The following is a 19,700-nucleotide window of genomic DNA, read 5'->3' as shown; positions in this document are numbered from 1 at the left end:
TACAAAATGTGGGTGTGGGTATATATATTATATATGTGTGTGTGTGTGTGTAAATCTTAAAAAAATAAAAATAAAAGCAAGATCCAAATAAACAAGTGATATAAATGAAAACATTATATTGTTAGGGAACAATAAATCTAAAAAATAGAATGAAAATTGAGTTAGAAAAATTAAATAAAGTAAAAGTAAGGAGTTTGATCATGACTTAGCTTGTAGCTATAATCTTATTCAATTATTTATGCCGTTCTTTTCTATGGATGACATCTTACGTTTCCCCGGTATTACTCCGTCTAAATGCACGTGGCTCTTTTATCCGTGGTTTCTTTCCATTTAATTATGACCTTGGCGTCAGTGTAATTTGCGAGTTGAGATTATAAATGCGTGGCCATCGAGTAATTTTTATATCTAGCTGGAAAATCGTATAAAGAATGAATCACTTGGTACTTCAGGAACTCTTTCATACATATTAATTGATCGTAGTAACTTCTTTTTGTACATCTTTAGAATCATTTAAACAGTTCATGCACTTGAAGTTTCATTATTGGTAATACGTTCCAAGACTTGAAATTTTTTCCAACTACAGTTTCATGTGGATGATCATCTTTATCACAACAAATATCATTAATTAATTCAAACAAGGATCATGAGGTTTGCATCTTTCCAATTCACTTTCATTTTCGACAAAGGTAAATCTAGAGCCATAACTTGTTAACATCATAATATCTATAAGCTTATGGGTTCCTAAACAGTCAAGAAAAACACATTGAGGAACATCAGGCTGATATAAGCATGGCAGGAGGAGGAAGAGGAATTACCAAAATGCGGAAGAACTTTTTCTCGGTGTAAGGCAATGCCTGTGACCTACGTGGATAATGTGGAAACAATTCCTGCTTGTTTCTTCTCCCCACAATCAAATGAGACTTTAAGGAGGGCACCTGGTTAAAGTCCATATTAGATGTTTGTGGCAAAAAAAACCATGTTAAAATTCATCGTTCAACCTAAGATTCACACTTGAAATTCTTATTTTTCTTTTCCGCATGATCAAATTTAAGATCGAAGGGGAGAAGGTATCATCTTATGTCAAGCCCGATGATTTTAGGTCTGAGACAATCAAACACTTCCTAGAAGAACAAAGTTTCCGTGCTCTGGCACAAATAGTTATTCACAGAAATTGATTATTGTCTAGCTAAAAGGGATGTCTCCCCTAGACGCATGCTAATATTTGTCCGGCAACCGCCACCTAATAGGTGTACAACGTCATGGAGTTCTTCTACCCAAGGAGGATTAGGTTCGAACCCACGAAATTCTGAACTTGTAATCAAAATCACATAAATCATATGACCGAACTTCAGGAAAGAAGCCCTCTGAAACTGTTAGGATTTGATTGGTTAAGGTGATAATTAATCAACCAATTATTCCACAAGCACGCTTCTTTTGCAGTCTAGGAACAGATGCATCAGCATCAAATACTTGGAAATGCAAAATGAAAGCAAAATATGACGTGAAAATCTTTCAACCTTCCAACACGGGTGCTTGTCATTCCAACTATCAACAACTTCGGACTCAGCGTTCACAACTAAAAGCTGATCAGTCTATTTACATGACTCAAACCAAAATGAAAGATGAGGACAGAAATTACACTTGTTTTGCAAATATCAATTCACTAAAGTCCAGCACCTTTTTCGGCAGAGTACAGGTTAAGGTGATAATTAATCAACCAATTATTCCACAAGCACGCTTCTTTTGCAGTCTAGGAACAGATGCATCAGCATCAAATACTTGGAAATGCAAAATGAAAGCAAAATATGACGTGAAAATCTTTCAACCTTCCAACACGGGTGCTTGTCATTCCAACTATCAACAACTTCGGACTCAGCGTTCACAACTAAAAGCTGATCAGTCTATTTACATGACTCAAACCAAAATGAAAGATGAGGACAGAAATTACACTTGTTTTGCAAATATCAATTCACTAAAGTCCAGCACCTTTTTCGGCAGAGTACAGGTTAGATCTGCATTCAGGTCAGCCAAGTATTGCTATACACCATCTGTACACGACCTTCTTTCTTTCAGTCTACATGGTAATCAGTGGGAGAAAGCAGTAAGTACAGCTTTTCGAACCTACAAACCTTTCTTTCTGAAAAGCCTACACAGTAATCAGTACGGGAAAGTATTACTAACTATACAACTCAGAATCATCGATGGATTCCCATCTCAGATGCATAATGGGGAATGACAAACAAAGAGGGCCTAAATATTTGAAACTATGGGCGTCTTGTCTGCATTGTGGTCAAAAAATCATTTTCATTCATATGAGTTACAGATGGGAGGAGAGCACCCTTACCATCCTATGGCCAACACTTAACTCCCATTTAAGATACGTAGCTTGCTCAATTTTGGCAACGGTGTTAGATGGATATCAGCATAAGGTGAATCTTGCTTGACATCTACAAAATCTTGTGACTTCAAAACCTGCATGACCGTAAATGATCAGAAATCCTGATGAAACTTGCAAATCGAATGTTATGGTCCATCAATATCTACAAATTCAGTAGCAGATAGATTAATCAGAAGTTCAGAACTCTAACATAATAAATGACGAGAAACTCTAACAAGATTCTACAGTACTAAAATAAAGAATTCTAATGAATCCTCCAAAACAAGAACCTAGGATACAAAAGTATTTATGGGTATAAAAGGTATGACAAGATAACTCCAAAAAATTAATTAGTAACATGCTTGGCCATAAAGAGAAGTTACGAGCTTCAAAATAGATGTCTAAGACTCTAAACAACAAATATAGTTTAAGCATGGAAAGTATGTCCAGCCCCACTGCTTATATGACCCATACAACTGCCAATTTGATTGGGTTACTCAAAGCACATTGCAAGAAGATCCTTCCTCTTCTAATGGACAATTATATAATTGAAAATAGAGGGGAAGATACCAATATCTCCATGAAAAATCGAGCACATTCCTTTCTTGTTTTCCCTTTGAGAATGTCAGCCATGTTGAGAACTTTATCTTGGTTTTGCAATTTCCCACCCTCCCATACATTCCTAAGAAATTGTGTCACTACCCTGAAGCATCAAAGTTCCATGAAGATCAGTATTCATAAAAATAAGCTATCAAAGTTGACAGCAAAAATATGAAAACTGTTAAAAGGTCTATGATATACTTGGTCCTTATGGGCCAGTGATTAAAGCCAACAAAAGCACCTGCATCAATAAAATTCATTCAGTCAGTATCATGCACCTCCTGCCGTTTCCATCAATCTAAAAGCTAAAAAGAACTACCACAGCAAGACGACCATCATTGCAACCTATGTCAAATATGAGTGCATATTTATTGGAAACAATAAAACTCAGTCAGTCAGTATCTGCAACTACTAGCTTATTGGAAAACTTTGCCAGGGACCATAAAAAATGAACAAACAATGGGCAAGAGACACAGTAAGCTAGTGCATGTTACAAACTACAGCTCCGACGCATTTGATAAGGCAGAAAAAAAATGTGCAGCCCAAATTTTTTTCGAAGCGTACAGCTACATCGAATCCAGAATAGCTTTTCATGAAAAATAAGCCGACATACAGGTTCCAAATACTTTTTTCTAAAAAATACTTTTTCCAGTTAGGGCTTCCTCCATATCATGTTCTTCTCAATACAAAATGTTGCCATATATTGAAAGGTGGTATTCTTTATTAACAAAATAGCTATTACTAAATAAAAATATTGCAATATATAATTTTTATTCCCTTTCTTGAAGGGATATACTTTGTTTACAGGAATTTGAAGATAGATTTATCAAGTTTGGTTTCTTTCATAATTTAAATGCTTCTCATTTCTAAGAAATGCTTGTAAATACACTGTGTAAGAAATTAGTGCAAAAATCACAATTTCATAATCTTTTCTACAGTTCCTTGTATTCTTTTGTTTTAATTCCCAAAAATGTGTCCAAGAAAATAAAATCTTGAAAAACTTCTGAAAATATCCTGACTGACAAATTATATTAAGAATGATGTCTCCAACTAAAAGATGTCTTGCTAGTAGATTGCCCCCAAGAAAAGAAAAAAATGTCCAAATCATAAAAAAGAACCATCATTTTCACCTTACTTGAAGAACCTAAAGAGCTAGTCACGAAGAATGCTAAAACTGGCAACTAATAGATACCTTCCTAGTAGATTAACCATAGAAAAAACATGACAAGAAAATCCACCAAATTTTCATCCTATTTGAAAAAGCACAAAAAGCTAAACGTCTTACTTCCAGATCCAGCATCTGCAGTAACAAGGTCCGAATCCTGCAATAACAACAGTGGTAAGAGAAGAAAAAACTTTAAGATGCTCATGCACTCCAATGTGAAGCAGATTTTCAGATATTAATGTACAGCAGCACTTACGTCACCCAACAGGTTAAAATCAAGCGTTGGCTCAGATAATGTTCCCTGTTCATTTTCCATATTTTGCACATCAGCTTGCACAGTATCTGGTTTATCATCTGGCAGTATCAGTTGCCTTGGTCTAAGACGCTTCTTTGCTGGCATATCTGGCTGATTTTGCTCAGCAACTGAGGCAAAATACTCCTCTGCTATGGGGGTTCCATTAAACCTTGATGCAGCACCATTAGCTGATTAACATGTCCATTTATTAGTTGGATTCCAGAAATAATGGCCATGTTATATGTTCTATAATTTACCTTCATCCATTTCCAAGGGCTCTAAGAGTTGAGCCATTGTCTTGGGCTTCACAAGGTTTTTCATCAGAAGTTCTCTAAGCTCCGGTGACACACCTGCAAAAGAAGAAGTTTATTTTCTGCCAAGGAATTGAAAATGCTCAGGAAATCCAAAACATGGCATTTGAATAACATAGAGAGAGCATGGAGATGACCAGACTCACAAGAAGTAAAGGGTTTTAGAAACATCTCTTGTATTGATGAAATTCTGGAGGCCCCCCAAACATCCAAACCTGCAAATGGAACTGTCCTTCGGCAACGTAAAATGCTGCTAGTATCATGCAATCTGTGCCTCATTACCCTGCATCACTTGTTATTTTCAATAACCCTGGAAATAGAAACTTTATGAACAAGCACAAGGCAACTTAAACAACCATGCTTGAAGTAAAATTACAATCTGGAGCCATATTCAAATTTGAGATAAAATGTTGCATAGCAGACATGTGCAAGATTAAGATCAATATGCTATTTGTCCTGTTGAAAGTTGTAATTTTAGAAATTACAACCAAGAGGACATTATCAGTTGTTTGTGCACGGAACACTTGAACAAGACCTAATGGCAATGGTGCAAGCTGATACGGGGCGATACACCCCATATTGTACGATACGGGCTGATTTCGCAGAAACCTACCCGAGACCTATTTATTCGACTTATTTTTGAAAAATACCCTATGTTCTTCATTTCTCACGCTCGAATACTGCCATCAAGGAAGGCGATCGTCAATTTTCACCATCAAAAAGTTGATTTTCACCGTGAAATCAAAGATTAAGGGGTCAATTTGTGCGTGGGTGGTTGATTTTCGTTGGGAGGAAATAGGTTTTCTTCATTTCTTCTTCGTAAGGTATGAAATCTCATGTTTTTACCACATATTCATAATTTTTTACCGTACAATCGTAGATTGAAAGATTTTGAATGTTTTTCATTAAGTTTACCATAGAATTTCGTTTTTTTTTTTTTGAAGATATGGATCCTAATGGCAATGGTGCGAAAGGGTGAAGGAAAATAACCACTTGAAACTCAAATGTAGCTTTTGTGGGAAATTGAATACATTTTCAGGAGAGATTAGTAGAATGAAATACCATTTGGCAGGGACCTCCAAAGATGCGTCTCCTTGTGTTGGAGGACCAAAGAAACCTTTGCCTCCATTTGTGCGTCAGCAATGTTTAGATATGTTTCATGCTTTACGTCAAAAGAGGATACAAAAATAAATTGAAGAGGCAGATGTAGGCTATAACGAGCCTTTGGAAGATGAAGAAGAAGAGGAAGAAGCTTATGAATGTGATGATGAAGATGATAACAGTCTAAGAACAGATTTGGAGACCTCAAGAGGTAGAGATCGTAGAAGAAAAGGGATCATGTATGAAAGAGGTCGATCTGGCATAACGGGAAAGAAGAAAAGAGGCACAACAGATATTAGGGCCAGACGTGGTATGCGACCACCTAGTGGTAGAGTTCCTACTGGTAGGTCTAGTATTGGTTCTATTAAGAGCTTTTTCCCTTCATATACTAGGCCAGGTGGTCAGCCGCAGATTCGTGCTATGACATCTAAAGATATGTTATATCAAGCACAAAAGATAGTAGGGAAATGGTTTTATGATACATGTATTTCATTTAATGCAGCTAATTCTTTTCAATTCCAAGTCATGGCAGATGCAATTGCTTCTATAGGCCCCGGATTCAAAATGCCATCATATCATCAGTTGAGGGGTGAAATTCTTCAAGATACGGTGAAAGAAGTGTTTGAACATTGCGATCAATTGAAATTATCTTGGAAAGAAACAAGTTGCTCCATTATGTCAGATGGAGGTCAAGAACACTTGTAAATTTTCTTGTTTATTGCCCTAAAGGTACAATGTTCTTGAAATTTCTTGACTTGTCTGATGTTCCTAAGACTGCTGAGATTTCGTTCAATGTTTTTGATAATGCCGTACAAGAAGTTGGACCTGCAAACATTGTACAGTTTATTACAGATAATGCTGCAAATTGTAGAGCTGCAGGAGATTTGTTATTTCAAAAGTATGAAACATTTTTTTGGAGTCCATGTACCACTCATTGTGTTAATCTTATGCTTCAAGATCTTAATGAGATGCATGATATGAAATCAGCCATTGACCAATGTCAAGAGGTAACAAAATTTAACTATAATCATGCATATGTATTGAGTTTGATGAGAAAGTTTACAAAAGGAGTTGAATTGATACGACCTGCACAAACTAGATTTTTCACAAATGTATCGACTGTGCAGAGTGTGGCGAAACAAAGAACTCCTTTGAGGCAGATGTTCGCTAGTGAAGAATGAGTTGCATAACCACATGCTCATAAAAGAAATGTTTCTTTAGTTGTGGATATCATATTTAATAACGAATTTTGGGAATCATGTGTGAAACTATTGAAGGTTTGTGTTCCATTAGTGAAAGTCCTCAGGTTAGCTGACAACAAGAATAAGCCTTCCATAGGGTACTTATATGAGGCCATGGATAAAGCAAAAGAGGCAATTCGAGACAACTTAAAAGGAAAGAAAAAGTTATATATGCCCATATGGAAGATGCTAGAGAAAAGGTGGACTGGACAGCTTCATCAACCTCTTCATGCAGCAGCTTACTATCTAAATCCTATTCTAGAGAACAAGATGTCGTCAGCAATGAGTTGGATCTATATGATACTTGTTATCGGGGCATGGGACAACCTGTCGTCGTTCGAGCTAGGACAACCATGCGTCGAGGTAAATACATAGAAATGTTTAATTTACTTTGCATTTGTTACATTTGATTCTTTTAGAACTTTCACATTGATTTGTTATAATGTTAATGTTATATTTTTGTTTAGATTTGTGGTGGAGTAGGTATGAGTTTGATTGTCCAAACCTAGCACGTTTTGCAATCAAAGTCCTCAGTCTGTCCAATGCTAGTGGATGCAAAAGGAACTGGAGTGTGTTCTCAACATATCCATAGCAAAAAAAGGAATAAGCTCGAACATAAAAGGTTGAATGACCTTGTCTTTGTTCGATATAATATGAGGTTGAAACAAAGGTAATATAGCTTAGTGTTTACATTTTTTGTACAATATATTTATATGAAATTATATATTAACAAGTTTTCTCTTATGTAACGTAGAGAATTACAAAAAACAGCAGCAAGGAAGCACACATCTCAGTTCGATCCTATCAGCTTGGAAAACTTTGACGATCTGGAGCCATGCATTGAGGAAGAACCAACTACAATATTTGATGATGAAGATCTTGAATGCTTCAACCTTGAAGCTGAAGCAACAGAAGTCTTTGTTGATTAAGGAGAGTCTGCTAGTGCTACTGCTGGTGCTGAATATGTTGGTGAGGATCTTCCAATTCTTGACGATGAAGATGAAGATGATGAAGATTATGAATGATGAATCATTATATGTATCGAACTACTTAAGAGTTATGAATCTATGGTTGTTGAACACTTGAATGTTTTATCACTTTATGGCTTATGCTTTGTTGATTGAAATTGAATGATATTGTTATGAATTTTGATGTCTATGAAGTATGATGATGAACCGTGAACACGTAAGTTTATATCATCTAAAATAATAAGTCTATCATTATCTAAAACATGTTTTCTATGAAGAATTTATTATTTTTAATTTTTTTCTGATTTTTTTAATGAATTTTCCGATTTTTTTTAAATTTTTCTGATTTATTATTATTTTAAAAAAATTTATGATACGTTATGATATGGCGTATCTTAAAGCCCGACCGATACGGCTTACGATACGCGTTTTACAACATTGGTTACATGATTTACACCTAAAAGACTTGACTAGGGAATAAGTCACTTATAATTGCTAGTGGCTAATGGTCTTCATGTATCAATATTAAATTTATTTTGAAGACAATCATAGCTTACGTCACACAATAAAAGACAATCATTACACCAAACCTTGATTAACAAGAGGATGAGTTCGTCCATGTATATCTGCTCACGCTTAAACCAAAACATTGGCACGACGAAGGAGTATGGCATGGACATATGTAGATAAACAAAAACAAAGCTAAGATAGCTTCTTTTGCTCAGCAGTTGAGGCAGAGCTCACCATTTCCTTGCATAGTGACCAGGAGGAAAAAATAAAGGAACAAAAAAGGGAACTGTCAAGCTTCAATAAACACAAACAGGGTTAAGATGGACAATTGGCTCATGATCCAGAAGTCCAACTTGTTCGAACATACATAGGTGCACTGGGGTCTGTATGGTAGGGCGAGGAATGGCTGCTATGCTGGCAATCAGTTGTAAGTAACACTTGTTTCAGCTCCTTGAATATGGAAAAGCATGGTGTACCTCTTCGGGTCAAGGAGATACCCATTTTACGGGTCCTGCCGCTGCGACCTAGAGGGTTCAAGACTGGGTTTCCATTTGATAGTGTTAGAATATATTGTAATGGGGAACCGGGTCCATATCTGGACCCGGTCCTATGGGGCACGGATACCGAGGCGGGCTCGGTATCCTAGGCGGCACTCTTTCTCTCCCTCCTATATATTCTTCACTCACATGTAATTGTTGAGTTAAGTGAATGTGATTTTCTCTCTCCTAGGGTTGCGGTTTGCCCCTAGGTCAGAGCTTCCCCGTGGTTTTTCACCTCTTTCTGAGGTTTTCCACGTATACTGTGTGTGTTTTCTCTACTCTCTCCTTGTGGTTCGTGTTTCTACAGATAGCATGAGCCACCGCGTGTGAGATCGTTGGTGTGCAAGTAGTGCTTTTCCGCCGTTCACGTGCTGCCCCCGTTGTCGTTTCCAGCACCGCCACCGACACTGTTCCCAGCGCCGCTGCCGTCGTTGTTTCTACTGCTGTCGCCGACCAGGAACGCCGTCCAGGAACGCTGCCGCCGTCCAGGAACGTTGCCGCCGTCCGGCACCGCCGTCGTCATCGTTCCCAGCGCCGTTCTGCCCTGCCCTGCTGTCGTCGCCGGTGTGGATCTCTTCTTTGTTGCCGCCGTTCCCAACGTCGTCCTGCCCTGCCCTGCTGCCGTCGCCGCTCCCAGCGTCGCCGTCGTTATCAGCGCCGCCCTACCCTGCTGCCGTCACAGGTCCCAGCGCCGCCGTCGACTGGTTTTTTCTCCGCTGCCCTCTTCTTCCGCGTCGCCGCCGGCTGTCTTGTTTTCGCCGCCGGCCAGTTGTGACCTTATTTGGGGATTGCCATGGCTGACGCAGTGATTTCCAAGCTTGATGATGTCCTGGACACGGGCAGCAATACCAAGGGTGAGAGCTTGCCTGTTCATGTCACCTCCATTCGGCTGAACAAGGATAACTATCTCTCGTGGTCTGCTGCCCTAGAAATCGGCATTACTAGTCGTGGTCGCCTGCACTATATCACTGGGAGAAGCCTCCACCTTCTAAAACTGATTCGCAATGGCCGACCTGGGCTTTGGAAGATAGTCAGGTTAAAGTATGGATTATTAGTTCGGTTTCCGCAGATATTCAGCCTTTGATCTTGCGTAAATCGACTGCATATGATATGTGGACTGTTCTTGCACGTATGTATGGTCGTAAAAAACGTGTTTTACGTGCATATCAAATCAAACGTAGCATATATGCTCTTAAACAGGGTGATTTATCTGTTGCCTCCTTCTATGCCGCCCTGAAGACCAAATGGGAGGAACTTGACTATCATGTGAATGATGACTGGAAATGTGGTGTAGATCATGCCCTGTATTGGGAAAAGGAATGGATGGACCGCACCTTTATCTTCCTTGGAGGCCTGCGTGATGAGTTTGAAACCATTCGGAGCCAGATTCTTAACTGTGATGAGATTCCTGGAATCGAAGAGGTATATGCTCGTATTGAGTCTGAGGAGCAACGGCGCCAGATTATGCATATTGACTCCCATCAGGGGAGCTCTCCAGCAGCCTTTGTGAGCCATACTTCAGGGACAGGGCAGCGTCCTACTCGCCGATGCAGCCATTGCAACAAAGTGGGTCATTCTGTTGATTTTTGTTGGGACCTTCATCCTGAGAAGCGTCTCGTCCGAGGTCGTCCTCCTCCTCATCGCCGTGCTCCTTCTGTGCCCGAGCCTAGTCCAGGGTCGACCAATGTTGCAAAATCCAAGCTCTCCTCAGATCAACTTAGAGAGTTGCAAGCATACATTAGTCGTTTGTCTACCCAGGATGATGCTTCTACTTCTGAGGGGGCTAAGTTAGCCCAGGCCCTAGTTGCCACTAGTGATCAAGGTAATTCCTCCCTCGGTGATTGGATTGTTGACAGTGGGGCCACTCATCATATGACAAGGGACCCTACGATGTTTCAAGAGTACAAGTTGACCTCTGGGCAGCAGCGTGTGGCTATGGCTGATGGTTCCTCTATCTCTGTGGCTGGAAAAGGGAGTTTATCATTACTGAACAAATATTGTCTTCATAATGCCCTACATGTTCCCAACATTCCTGTCAATTTGTTATCTGTCAGCAGTATTACCAAAGAGTTAAACTGTAATCTAATTTTCTCTGCTGATCGTTGTTTACTGCAGGACTTGGGGACGGGGCAGAAGATTGGGATTGGTTCGGTTATTGATGGTCTCTACAGACTGCCCGTACAAGTTGCTTCTGCTTTGATTTCAGCCACCAGTGGACAGTTGCCTGGCATGGAGGACAGATCCATCATTATGCGTTGGCACGAGAAACTTGGTCATCTTCCATTCCCGTTGCTTAAAAAGTTGTTTCCTAGGATGTTTCATTTTGTTTCTTTGGACACCTTCGCCTGTGAAGTGTGTCAGTTGTCTAAACATGTTAGGGCCTCGTACCCTATTTCATTCAATAAAGCCGACCGTCCTTTTGCTTTGGTTCATTCTGATGTTTGGGGTCCTTCGGGAGTACCCACTTGTCGTGGCTTTCACTATTTCATGACTCTTATTGATGACTACTCCCGGTGTACGTTCGTGTATCTGTTGAAAGAACGTAGTGAAGTTCCCGACATTGTCAAAAACTTTGTGGCATTTGTTGAAACTCAATTCCAGACCCCTGTTCAGACCCTTCGTACTGACAATGCTCGAGAGTATGTCTCCCAATCCCTTGATGACTTCCTGCGAAGCAAGGGTATTATACATGAAACATCCTGTAGCTACACACCTCCTCAAAATGGTGTGGCTGAAAGGAAGAACCGTCATTTGTTAAATGTCACCCGGGCCATTATGTTTCAACGTCATGTCCCTAAGCGGTACTGGGGTGATGCACTTCTCACTAGTGCTCATCTCATTAACCGTATGCCTACTCGTGTGTTGAATGGTCATTCCCCTTATTCTGTTTTGTGGCCTACTCAGAATCCCTGGCCTTTGACCCCTCGAGTGTTTGGGTGTGTTTGCTTTGTCCATGATCATAGTCCCACTCTCAAGAAACTTGATCCTCGGTCCATCAAAGCGGTCTTTTTGGGGTATTCCTCCACTCAGAAGGGATACAAGTGTGTTGACCCTAGCACTTCTAGAGTATATGTCTCCAGGGATGTTACCTTTCATAAACATGTGGCATACTTCCCTGCGACTCCTCTTCAGGGGGAGTGTCTAGGTGACAGAAGGGAAGAGTATTCTTCGCATCAGTTGATTCAGTTCATGGATTTCTTGGATTATACAGTTAGTTCTCCAAGTGTGGAAGACGTTGTCAGGAAGGACAGAGACAGTCAGATGGAGGGGGGCCCTGTGGAAGAACAGTCTCGAGGTCACTTATTTGGTCAGGTTTACAGCAGGAAGAAGAAGGATGTGATGGAAGATGTCGATGTTGCCAATCCCAATCTTCCCAATCTTGTGACCTCCCCGGATGATCCAAGTCCAATGAATGAAGAACTTCCCATAGCCCTGCGCAAGGGCACCAGGTCATGTACTTCTCATCCTATTCAGAGATTTGTTTCATATGCTAAAGTCAGCAAAGACTACAAGTGCTTTGTTACCTCTTTATCTATAGCTGTTATTCCCAGGTCAGTGGAAGATGCCAGGAAGGATCCTAAATGGCTACAGGCCATGACAGAGGAGATGGACGCCCTGGAAAAGAACAGTACGTGGGAGGTTGTTGACATCCCCAAGGAAACTCACTTAGTTGGTTCCAAGTGGGTGTTTAATGTGAAGTACAAACCTGATGGCACAGTAGAACGCTATAAAGCCCGCCTTGTTGCTAAAGGGTTTAGCCAGAAATATGGGATTGACTATCTTGAGACGTTTGCTCCCGTGGCGAAACTGAAGACCGTAAGGGTCATCCTAGCTCTTGCAGTGCAGAAGAAGTGGAGCATGGACCAACTTGATGTCAAGAACGCCTTCTTGAATGGTCACCTTGAGGAAGAAGTCTATATGAGCATGTCGCCTGGATATGCTCGGAACGGGAAGTGTTGCTATCTCAAGAAAGATTTGTATGGTCTCAAGCAGTCCCCTAGAGCGTGGTTTGAAAGACTAAGGGTTGTAATGAAGACTAATGGGTATAAACAGGGAAATGGTGATCACACCCTCTTCATCAAGCAGAGAAATGGTCTGGTGAGCCTTCTACTTGTATATGTTGATGATATGATTGTCACAGGTGACGACGAGGGGGAAAAAAGGAAGATGAAAGAAACGTTAGCTGCAGAATTCGATCTCAAAGATCTGGGCAAACTAAGGTATTTCTTGGGAATTGAGATCGCGCGATCTGAGACTGGGCTTGTTATGAGCCAAAGAAAATACACTTTGGATCTTCTAAAAGAGACAGGTAAACTGGGATGCAGGCCCCTTCTTACCCCAATGGAGTCTGGCACAAGGATAAGTATCAAATCTGGGACTATCTTGGATGAGGAAGGAAAAGGGAGGTATCAGCGGCTGGTTGGTAAACTTATTTATCTCACTCTTACTCGCCCAAATATTACGTATGCTGTGGGTGTGTTAAGTCAGTTTATGCATGCCCCTACTGATTGTCATTGGAAAAGTGCTGAAAGAGTATTGGGATACTTAAAGAATGACCCAGGGAAAGGATTGCTCTACACTCGGCAAGATCGACTAAGTATTGAAGGATACTCTGATGCCGACTGGGCAGGATGTACAGATACTAGGAGGTCTACCACAGGATACTGCATCTTTCTTGGAGGTAACCTTATGGTCTGGAGAAGTAAGCGACAAGAAGTTTGTTCCAGGTCCAGTACTGAGGCTGAATACAGGGCGGTTGCTATGGGGGTTACAGAGATGCTATGGCTCAAAATTCTTTTAGCAGATATTGGGGTTAAAATGGAAGAGAAGATGAGGATGTATTGTGACAACAAGTCTGCTATTAACCTGGCAAATAATCCGGTCATGCACGACAGGACTAAACATGTGGAGATCGATCGCCACTTCATACGGGAACGCATAGATTCAAAGGAGTTGATTCTGCCCTATATGAAGTCTGAAGATCAAGTTGCAGATGTCTTAACTAAGTCTTTATGTACATCTCAGTTTGAGAAAAATGTTAGCAAGCTTGGCATGTTTGACATGTATGCCAAGCTTGAGGGGGAGTGTTAGAATATATTGTAATGGGGAACCGGGTCCATATCTGGACCCGGTCCTATGGGGCACGGATACCGAGGCGGGCTCGGTATCCTAGGCGGCACTCTTTCTCTCCCTCCTATATATTCTTCACTCACATGTAATTGTTGAGTTAAGTGAATGTGATTTTCTCTCTCCTAGGGTTGCGGTTTGCCCCTAGGTCAGAGCTTCCCCGTGGTTTTTCACCTCTTTCTGAGGTTTTCCACGTATACTGTGTGTGTTTTCTCTACTCTCTCCTTGTGGTTCGTGTTTCTACAGATAGCATGAGGCAAAACCGGTTACCTGCACTTATAAATTAAAATAGTTCTTGGGCTACAATAATATAAATGGGGTTAAAATGGACAACCGGCACATGATCCAGAACTAAAACTTATCCCAATATATGCATGTCAAGAACATTGCTTAAAAAAGAGAGAAGCATAAGAGAAGTGGAATACTTGAAAGTTATAAATACACATGTGAAACAGAATGGCTCCAAATGAAAGACACAAAAGATATCAAAATTGTCAGGTCAAACAGTCTAGCCCCCAGCTTGCCCACCGAAATAAATGGCATGTTATAAATAACAGTTAGACAACAACATTCTAGCAAATGACTAACATTTGGATATGGAAGGAAATTCAACATTTTTCTAGGTGATAAATAACTGATTGTCATTATCTAAAGGGAATACGGATGCAAAATGATGACTCTGGCAAATTCAAAAACAAAGATATCACTGATCTGAGAAAGAAAGGAAACAGTAGTCAGACTAGACGTTCGGTAAATTTAACAAATTTAAGCACAAACAAAGCTGATAGAAATCTATTTTTATCATCGTTCTTCCTATATACTTTTCTAATCATGTACAAATAGAACCTAGCTTGCTAGTTAGTTTGGACATACACATAAATACAAATTGTTTTTATGCTATACACTTCAGTCAACTGGCCAATCTCATAAACTGTGCCTCATCAGTCAAGACACGTTTGAAGAAGCAACTAGGTTCCTTCCCAGAAAAAAACCAGCAAGAGCAGTCTTTGACAAAACTCATCCATTACATGACAGATCCATTTAAAACATTTCTAGACACTTCCATCTTTTAGTTGAGTCACTTAATGAATGCTGGGCTACCTAGTTCAAAATGCAAAACATAGATCCACCAGCCAATAAAGTAACACCATTCAACTTTATAAGACAAATATTTTAGTCATAGGACTTTTATAAACTCAAAACAATAGGTGACAGCTACACTTTTAACAAACTCTGTAACCATATCCATTAAAATAAGAAGGTTAAAAAAACAGTTGCTTCAAATCAGATTCATGTCATGAAAAGATGTGCTAAACATAAAAAAAGGATGCAGATTTTAGAAAAAGAAAACACAAAAGAAGGTTGATGCATGTCAACAGTCACCGCTTACTCATTTGGCAAGATGATATTTTCATCAAACAGTGGTACTGTTCCCTTCGGTTTCCTAAGTGGAACTTTTCTTTTTCTTGATTTCCAATTTTGCTCTTCCTTCTTAGGAGTAGGAACAGGCATAAACTCTGGAAAATCACCATCTGAATAAACAAAGGAGTACAGGTCAGATAAAGAATCTAATATGGCTACTCAGTCAGTTATTGGCAAAAGTTTTTTTTTTTTTTTCTTTTAAATGAGGCCATCAAATATGTGTAAAATAATATTGAATGTCTAAAAGACTAGTCCCTTGTTGATCATGGAGAAAACCAATTTTTTTACATGGAAGATGGTCAAGCCTACTCACCATTTGAGGGCAGCAACACTGAGGAATCAGGAACCTTGTGGGGACTTTCAGATACAGTGCTTGGAAGCAAGGTGTAGTCCTTGGCAGGAACCAGAACTTCTTCTGTGTCAAAGCTTGTCAGCTTACTCAGCTTCTTATGTTCCTCATGACTACATTTAACAACAGATGCAGACTGATCTTCAAATCTCACGGAGCGACAATGAGAATCTGAAGGTTCATGAATTTCCAGTATTGCAGGTTCATTTTCTTCATACATGTGATTTTCTCGAAATTTTCCTCTCACTGTTTCATAGTCATATGCATCAAATCCATCCATATCAAAGTCCGTATCAATTGGATGGGGAGGAAGGACCCTGAAATAAAAGACACCAGCTTTCATTGACTAGGAGGCTAGCAACCCTGAAATAATGCATCCAAGCAGTAATCTCCATCTAACAAGAGAATAGCTACATGGAACTTCTTGTTTATTCAAGAGAAAAAAAAAAATCAGCATGCAGCAGGTCTTCATGAAAAAAAAATTGTGTTCCAAAAGTAGAAAAAACATACTCATCTTCTGGAGGCAATTTATCTGCAGGAACAGAATGTGCAGCTGCACCCATTTGATAATCCTATGTAGAATTGGAAAAGAGACAGAAAATCAGATTCAATAATTTCAAAATAACACATATAATAATCACATTAGCTGTCCTGCCAGTCTGGCACCATATACCATGTCCACTTCAAGGTTTTCTTGCCGCTCCTGTTCATCTGTATTGCATCATAACCAAAGGGAGATTGCTTTAGGGCATAACCAAAGCAAAATACAAGATATAAAAGACATTTTTTGTGCCAAAATGTATACCTTCAAAAGTAATACGTTCATAAGCTTTGACATGTTGATTAGTTGGCCTACACAAATATCACACTTTTTCATGAGCATGTTAATAATATGAAAAATAGGCCTCAAAGGATTATATAACTTTCAATCTCTCACAAAAGATAGGGAGAAATGCTCCTTACTCTTCCGTTCTATACCCTAGCTCCTCGAGATCTAAAGCATCCAACTCAAATTTATCAGGTAAGGTTATACAATGAAAGGGTGCAACACTAGTCTGTTCAGGCAAGCTGACCCTGATAGAAGCCCAAGAATTCCTCAATTTGGCCAGTATCTCATTACAATCATCATATAGGTAGTCAACCTTCTTTGAGTATATTCTAGCAACTCCCACCAGAAGGTAACCAGATATTCTCAATGCAATAGGAACCTCAATCGGATCCTTAATGATGTAATCTGCATGACATAAGGGAAAAAAAAGAAAAAAAGAAAATAAGCCTATGCATTTTTTCAGACAGGTCATCAAATAAGAATTTAACACTCATAAAAGAAACTTTCAATTGATAATTTTATTCACCAATCATTCTTCACCAAGCAAACTGCCAAGACTGTATGCAAGATAATCAAGATCTAACAGGTGCATAGGCTATGAAAATATGAGGAAAAAAAAAAGATCGGAATATCAAAATCAACTGGCCTCAAAACCGTTTACCTATTTATGTAGGTTGAAAGTGATGCCAGCATGTATATGGAAAAATACTTTACCTGAATTTAATTGGATAACGTGAGAAGAATCAAATTCCAAATGGATAAAGCCCTTGGAATGGAGATCATTAACCATTAAAATGACTTTGAGAATAAGTATCCTAATGAATGGAGCACATTAAAATGACCTATATATATATATATATATAGAGAGAGAGAGAGAGAGAGAGAGAGAGAGAATTTAACGAACTTGGTTCTTTTAAGTAGCAGACAAAACTTTAGGATGAGTAACAAATCCCATGTTTCCCAAGGATTCTTTTTAGAAAATAAAACAAAATAAGGAGGCCCAAGGGAGACCAAACTCTCTGCCCACTTTGGCAATAAGCGCTAACGCAGTGAAGGCGCAGGAGAGGAACCCAATTGAAACGCAACGTCGACCAATGATAAAACACCAATGAGCAACCTCTTGTCCCCCATGGAGAGAACCAGCTTCAGATATTTGCAGCGTCCGCATGACGCCCCAAAAGGTTAATCAAATTTGCTCCTGAATAAACCTGATTAACGTCAATTAGCTGAATCTCGTACTGTAATACATAAAAACGGCGTCTGAGAATCTTGATTTCAGAGGGATCTATTTTGCTTTGTTTTCCCCCTAGGCCTCAACTATATTCAAATCTTTCAGTACTTAAACTTCCAGATATGACACAAAATTACTCTCGACCAACGACGTCAAACGATAGAAAAGGTCCAGCATCTATGTATTAAAGAACCAAAACCTCTAGGGCGAACATCCTGCAAGCCAATTTCCTCGCATCCACAACCATTTAAAAAAAAAAAAATCCCATCAGCATCAACCTCAGTAAACTAAACCCAAAAAACGTTTAAAGCTTGTATAATTTATTTGCACTCAAACCGTAAAGTGTCCCTCAAAATCTCTTGAAGCTTATCGATTACTACCCTGCTCGGCCTACACCCTGTCCCCCACACCCATGTGGCTCATTTCTAAATTCTCCAGAAAACCAATTAGTTAACTTCATAAATTTTGGTATTTATCTTTGAAAAATGTCACCAAAGAAGTCATTTCATCTAAGACCTGTGCAAAAACAAGAATGAGGAGCTTACAGTTGCTACCTTCACACGGCCACCAACAAATGAAACCAAACAAATAGCCATTTCTTCAAAAACCATTCTCGAAGAAGAAGAAGAGACCACAAGATTGAAATACCACAATGAAATTACATCAACGAAATACTTTTGTGCATTTAAAACCATCCTTCTAGAAGCAGAAGAAGAAGAAGAATGAGCAGGAAGACAGTGACTCACCTACGGAAGAAGGTATGTCAGTATGCAAGACCTGGGCCTTCTTCAGCTTCCTCTGAAGGTGGGCAGCTACCCACAGGGTGTTCAACGGCCCATTGCTGGAGAGCATACACTGTGAGTAAAACATCTTCGTCACTTCAGATGGCAACAACCATCGCCGACTTTACGTTTTTCCCCCTTCTCTCTTCACCTCCTCAACGGTCAAAATGTATCGACGGGGTAAATTGGTCTCCTCAATTACCACCGAGACCGCCTAAGCACAAAGTAAAAAATTGAGAAAAAGACTGCAGCGCCCATGATTTCATTTATAAGGCAGACACAACCTTGTATCTTCAGTGTTTTTTCCATTAAAGCATTATTATAAAGATATTATTAGTAGCTTATTATTTTGATTATTATATTCTCATGATTTTAAAATTTAAATAAAAAATATACCTTCATCCCAATCGTATTTGATTCAGTCGTTTCTTTGAATCATAAGCTTTTTTTTCCATTCGATTCAGAAACTGATTTTTATAACAGAGAAAGAAAATTCTTGACTAAAAAGAGAAAACTCTGCCACAAAAAGGCGTTGACTAACCTTGCGAGACAAGAAAACCAAACCAGCTTGACGCTAAACCAAGAGTGTTATTAAGAATTTTAAGTTTTAAAACAGAAAAAGGAACAAAATTGCATATTTTGTCAAATTTTCTTTAAAAATATGGTGAAAATGGGAGCTTAATTTCAGTCTGCAGATAATCAAGATGGGTTTAGTTTAGTGTAAATAATCGGTATTAAAAGTTCCCATTTTGTTAAGTCTTTGTAAATGGGCAGTATCTTGTTGTGGTGTAATCTAAAAATCTAATAAATGTTTGGATCGAAAAAATATGTTGTAAAACGTGCCGCGCTGGGA

The 19,700-nt window shown here is 39.3% G+C and overlaps 1 protein-coding gene across 2 annotated transcripts; it reads right to left on the bottom strand.

Annotated features, from left to right (window-relative positions):
• Positions 1–1,484: 1,484 nt before the first annotated feature.
• On the bottom strand, positions 1,485–19,035 carry LOC116251161 (sister chromatid cohesion 1 protein 2-like). Of its 2 annotated transcripts, none has more exons than XM_031625265.2 (15): positions 18,812–19,035; positions 16,969–17,239; positions 16,811–16,857; positions 16,679–16,716; positions 16,516–16,577; positions 15,970–16,322; positions 15,625–15,766; positions 4,895–5,031; positions 4,695–4,787; positions 4,399–4,625; positions 4,263–4,299; positions 3,179–3,218; positions 2,948–3,080; positions 2,345–2,472; positions 1,485–2,146 (listed from the first exon to the last, which is right to left on the bottom strand). In XM_031625265.2, exons 1-14 carry the CDS (start codon positions 18,933–18,935, stop codon positions 2,362–2,364), a joined length of 1,815 nt encoding a protein of 604 aa, XP_031481125.1. In that variant the 5' UTR covers positions 18,936–19,035; the 3' UTR covers positions 1,485–2,146; positions 2,345–2,361. The 2 variants fall into 2 exon arrangements, with proteins under 2 accessions (XP_031481125.1, XP_031481126.1); XM_031625266.2 differs by having other exon boundaries at positions 1,485–2,074; positions 18,812–19,034.
• Between the last annotated feature and the right edge of the window lie 665 nt (positions 19,036–19,700).

Source organism: Nymphaea colorata, chromosome 3 (genome assembly GCF_008831285.2).
Source record: "Nymphaea colorata isolate Beijing-Zhang1983 chromosome 3, ASM883128v2, whole genome shotgun sequence".
NCBI classification, from domain to species: domain Eukaryota; kingdom Viridiplantae; phylum Streptophyta; class Magnoliopsida; order Nymphaeales; family Nymphaeaceae; genus Nymphaea; species Nymphaea colorata.
Note: the sequence above shows the minus strand (reverse complement) of the source record. Positions and strands in the feature narration are given on the sequence as shown.

Excerpts from the sequence above, each read along its gene's own strand:
- LOC116251161 (XM_031625265.2), bottom strand. The coding sequence starts at position 18,935 with ATGTTTTACTCACAGTGTATGCTCTCCAGCAATGGGCCGTTGAACACC. Across the intron at positions 15,767-15,969 it reads AGTGTTGCTGCCCTCAAATG|ATGGTGATTTTCCAGAGTTT; the intron begins GTGAGTAGGCTT and ends TTGTTTATTCAG. Across the intron at positions 5,032-15,624 it reads AATATCATCTTGCCAAATGA|GGTAATGAGGCACAGATTGC; the intron begins GTAAGCGGTGAC and ends CAAGTGATGCAG.